Genomic DNA, 5,414 nt, shown 5'->3' with positions numbered 1-5,414 from the left:
CAGCATCTAGTACCAATGTAAGTTTTTCTGTTGTACAGAAATGTGATAGAAAACATTTCCAGCATAACAAAATCTGATGAATGTGAAAATGGCCCTCAAACTGTTACTTCCCATCCATATGACATTGGATTTTTTTCAGAAGATACTACATGCAAGGAGATATTACATTATGTTCTTAAACTTAAGAAATCAAATCAAAATTTAACTAAACAATGTTGTCCAAATAAAAAGTCAAAATTGTCAAGCTGTCTAAGTTAGGGAAAAAATAGTGCTTTATTACATACTCGAATTTCTTTTAGTAGTTTCAGAAAATTATGAACACCCCCCTTGAAAAAATTCTGCGTACGCCACTGGTAACAAAAATCGACATTTTTCGAGCACTCAAAAATAAGCGCCGATTTTCAAGTCTCACTAAGATTGAGTATGGGAAACAAAAGAAATTTGTAACAGAAAACGTAATTGAAAAACCGCGGTCTCCAAGAGGAATGCGGAAAAATACTAATAAATAAAGGTGAAAAACAAAATTAGAAAAACCGCAGTGGCCGAGTAGACAAATCACGGCAAAATGCATTTTCTCGCGCGAGGAAGAGATGATAAGGAACTCATACCATCGGAAAAACTGAGTTGCCATTTATAAGAATAAAACAAGATACCAAGGTTTTAAGATGATCTAGCTTGACAGGAATTGAAAGAATCCTGCATTATCAAAATTGACCAACATGTCGGCCTTTATTACTATCTACATACATTTCGAAATAAATTAAGTTTTCATATTATCAAGTATATCTTTCCGCTTCGGTTATTGAACTTATTCATTTAATATCCTGCCAAATCGTTTGCTCGAAAAAATTGTATTTATATTAGCTTTCTTACTTTAGAACATATTTTTTTTCAATAAAAAGATATGTAAAACAGGTCGTGCCAAAGCATCTTCTAGGTGATTAACTACTTCACTATGTAAAATTTGAAAGAGAAATTTAAATTATTTTTTAAATCGAAAATACGGATACAGTCTTTGCATACTTGAATATTAAAAGAAATCAACATGCTGTATATCAAAATAATTCACTTTTGCACATGCAATGATAATTAAATAGCTATTGGGAAAAAACAAGAGCAACTAAAACTAAATATGGATAACAAAGGACACTCCTCACGACAACAACAATAGATACTCATCAATCAATTTTATTTAGTTACTACTAACATTCTTATTTTGTACAAATATCAAATTAGATAATGTATGACAGTGGATGAATAGAGAATAAGATGCTTATATTTTGCGCAATAATTACTATTGATCTAAGCAACAATACGCATTTTAATTACATCATTATATGATGCCATATACACAAATTAAATATAACAGGGAACAGAGCCTCAATAGGTTGCTATCAGGATACAAATTTTCTTTTGATTTTCGTCAGCTTAATAATAACGAATTCAGATAAAAACCAAACGATATTAATAAACCTTTATCAAACGATATTAATAAACTTTGCCAAACTGTGTTACTAAACCTTAACCGAACGATATCTAAAATACTTTACCAAAGTATAATAATTTACACTTCGAATTCTACAATAAGTGATTTTATTTTATATTTTTTTAAATTACGAATAGTTTCAAGCGGATTTTAGGATTATAATATTTATATTGTTGAGTTCACAATCACGAAAAAAAAATGGCGACATCAAATCGTAATACCAGACAATCAAATGCTGTTAAAAATGAGTTGGAAGTTGTTGAAGACAAGGAATTTGAAGCAGTTATAAAATGTTTTTTATTCACTGGAATTATATTTACTCGGTCTAAAGACCAGTCTATTTTGAAAAAGTTTATCATAATTTGCCTCGATGTAATGGTGAATTGTCTTTTCGTATATTTCATGGTAACAAGCGTTTTTAGAGCTGCTATAAAAACTAACAACTCTCCGGGTCATGCATTTATATCCGGCTTTAAAAATTTTATTGGAATCTGCCTACGTTTAGTCATACTTGTGAAACGACCACGCATTCTGAAATGTTCCACACGAATCGCTAAACTCGCCAAGGATGTTTGGCTAACAAACGAATGCAAGTCTCTTCGGAAATATGTTTGGATTGGATGTGGATTTTCGTTTCTCTTTCCTCTTTTCATGAATATGGGCGAAATGTTTATTGGCGGCTTCAATAAGAACATAAGAAAATACCAAACGATGTATTTATTCCTTAAAGATCCTATTCTGGAATCTAAACCTTGGCTCATTTCTCTGATACTCTTTCTGAGAGTCGCCAACATCCTGATGTGCAATTGCTTTCCACTTATGGTAATGGTTATATGTACTTTCGTATTTACTCGTATCAGAGACATTAATCTTAGCTTCCTCGAGAATTTGCAGAAGAGTCTCGATATGAACTTACCAGCTAAGCTTTTTTCCGATTACACCATTTTGTACGGCAAAATCACTAACATCATCGAAAAGGTGGAAAAAACTTATTCACTAATATCGTTTTTTCTTTACGGTTACATGCTAAGTTCTGTGTTTGCCATAACCAGTAAAATGGTTACGACTTCATCCAACAGTATGAATGCGGCGTCCATCATTTATCAGATAGCGTCCTTTTTCGAAATTGTGGTTTGTTTCATATTTTTAAGCGTGAGAGCAGCAAGTGTGAATGAATCTGCAATAGAAGTTAAGAATGTTATTCATTCCTTGCCGGCAAAGAGGTTCGATTTCAGTCCTAACCTAACAGCCACTTTGTTGCAACTTGCAAATAATTTTGCAAGCGAAGTATGTATTACGGGCTGGGGACTTTTTATGATTAATCGAGGATTTATTTTAACCACTGCGGGTGTTGTTGTCACGTATGGTGTCATTTTAGTGCAGTTGGGAGGTTGACTTACTGAAGTATTCCCTAAAACACTGTTAGTATTTTTGCTTTTTTTTTCTCGTTTATGTTATTAAATAAAAACATAGCTATTATTTGTTTTGTTTTTTCTTCAAGTTAATACTTATTGCAGCTATTTTAGATTATATTTTCAGACTACATTTCAATTCCAGATGCTTGAGAATTTAAGAAACCAATTTTTCTTAAACAAATAATTATTAATAGATCAAATGTTTTTAGGTGTATGAAAATAATTACATAAAAAATAACTAATGAAAATTTTATTTTTGTAGTCGTTTTGATAAAAAAAAATTTAAAAAAACTTATAGTTTTTAAAATATTTTGGGAAAAATTTGATGAAAAATCCATTTTTATTATGTCACCATTTATGCTCTAAGGAGTTTTAAAATGAAGTAATTAAAGAATTTCATCATTTTCAGGACTAGGGTGTTTCATTTTTGGTAATTCCTTTTACTTTATGGAGCAACGTCTATAATTTTTTAATAATTTTTTTTATTCAGATTTTTTCCTTTTTTTTAATCAATTTTGATTAATAATTTTCATAATAAGAGCCTTTTGCCTACTGAATAATTTTTTTTATAAATTAATGCAAATGTTACATTGAATTTTGTATTTTAACTTACGATCCAATAACAAATGTTAATTTCATCCGAATTATACAAGATATAAAAACTTGCTTTCAAACGAAACATGTTCTTTCGATTTTAAAAATATTATATAAAACCTTTAAAATATAAATCAATTCTGATGCTCTTAAATATTGTAACTAAAGACTAATAAATTACTATTTATCCTTATGATATATTTATTTATATGCTTGCTAAATACCCGTTCTTCGCACGGGGTGATCAAAACATAAGTTAAGAATCATTTAATCAGTACTGAGAAACACTACGAAATCATGCTCAAAACTAATAAGCACATACGGACACAAATTAAGAACTTGATAGAAGAACCAGGTGAGTGAAATTTTAAGGGGATTAATGATATGCATCATTATGATATTCTTTAATGTAACGGAACTGTGTTTATCTTCACTTAAATCTTAACATAACAAATCCACATCAGTTTTTAGTATCCTTGCATGATTTTTTTTTCAAATTAGGCAGTGGTAAATAAAATAAAGCAAAGACTTATAAGTTCCACCATCTAATAAATGTGTAATAATTCGGTGATTGGTTCGGTAATTAGTTGGTAATTGATTCGGATACAACATTTTTTTTTCGTTCTGGAAATGTCACTTACCTGGTTCTTCCACTAGGTCTATAAATTTAAAAGAATGGCTAACGTTTTTAATAAATCAGAAAATTGCATTTCTTCTTCTGCTCATCCTGCTCAAACGGTTCGTCGTAGAATGTTCTAATGTTGGCAGTGACATTCCTTGTGCTTCAAACTATCTGCATTTCAAGTTTCCTCGATTTGCCGGCCAGGTGGCCGAACGGTTAGCGTACCTGACTGCGAAGCCATAGGCTGCGGGTTCAAATCCCGTTCTGGGCATGGATGTTTCTCTCTTTGTGTTGTCCTCTGTTGTGTGTGTGTATGATGTGTGAATGTGGCTTCCCCTATAAACGGGTTTGTGGCAGTGTGACGTGGGCAATGTTGCTTGCCTCCGTGACTTTGGTTCACAGGTGCCCACTGGGTAACGCGAAATGAGCAACAATTCTGGCATAGTATAGGCAAAGATTAAAATTCAGTGACTGCCATTGGGGAAAAAAAAGTGTCCTCGATTTCGATTGGTTGGATCACGCGACTATAAAGTTCATCCACACACATATAAACATTCATTTTTAAGCATATAAATTATTTTATTCATATATTGTATAGTCATTTTAATTACTACAATACTTTTTATTAAATTTATAAATACAGTTTACGATTATTAATTTTAAAAAAAAACGTTTATATAAAAAATGGCGTAGAAAATTTATATATCTTTAGTTTTCATTTTAAGTCATAGTTCTACTTTTTATGGTTTTTAGAAGCCTTTTTCGCATTAAGGGCGTTTTTCAAGATATTAAGGTCATAAACATCCACGCATTTATCATTACACATATAGTTACATTGTTTTCAAAATAGACTAATGTACATAATTTAAGAGTAAACACTATAAATAAATTCTTCAGGTAAATTAAATTTTTAAAAAAACTAAAAAGTGACAGCAATTTCATAAGTATTATATTCATATTTTAAAAAACTTATAAAATACATGGTGATGTATTTATCCCAAGAAGAATCTTTTCTGGAATCTAAATCTTTTCTCACTTTCTTATACTCCATCTGAAAGACGGGCCAAAATTTCTGGTTTCCACATACGATTATGGAGATAGGTACTTTCATCTCAAATCGCAAAGACATAAATCTCTCAGTTTCACTTGTTAACATATCTTAATTTTTTGAGGATTCATAAACCTTGTCGAATTTATACAGAATTTTTTCAGATATATTAAATTGAATTAGATATCAACTGATTCAAGCCAAATGACTCAAACCGCAATTGTAATGATAGCCACTGACTCGATTCAA

General features: G+C 30.8%; 1 protein-coding gene across 1 annotated transcript; it reads left to right on the top strand.

Moving 5' to 3' along the window:
• The first annotated feature begins 1,534 nt into the window (after window positions 1–1,534).
• Window positions 1,535–2,906, top strand: LOC122270929 (gustatory receptor for sugar taste 64f-like). The gene has a single exon (XM_071186761.1). It carries the CDS (start codon window positions 1,685–1,687, stop codon window positions 2,879–2,881), a length of 1,197 nt encoding a protein of 398 aa, XP_071042862.1. The 5' UTR covers window positions 1,535–1,684; the 3' UTR covers window positions 2,882–2,906.
• The last annotated feature ends 2,508 nt before the right edge of the window (window positions 2,907–5,414 follow it).

This window comes from Parasteatoda tepidariorum, chromosome 10 (genome assembly GCF_043381705.1).
Source record: "Parasteatoda tepidariorum isolate YZ-2023 chromosome 10, CAS_Ptep_4.0, whole genome shotgun sequence".
NCBI classification, from domain to species: domain Eukaryota; kingdom Metazoa; phylum Arthropoda; class Arachnida; order Araneae; family Theridiidae; genus Parasteatoda; species Parasteatoda tepidariorum.
The sequence above is the reverse complement of the archived record's forward strand: the minus strand, read 5'-3'. Positions and strand labels throughout refer to the sequence as shown.

Coding starts and splice junctions, on each gene's coding strand:
- LOC122270929 (XM_071186761.1), top strand. CDS start 1,685: ATGGCGACATCAAATCGTAATACCAGACAATCAAATGCTGTTAAAAAT.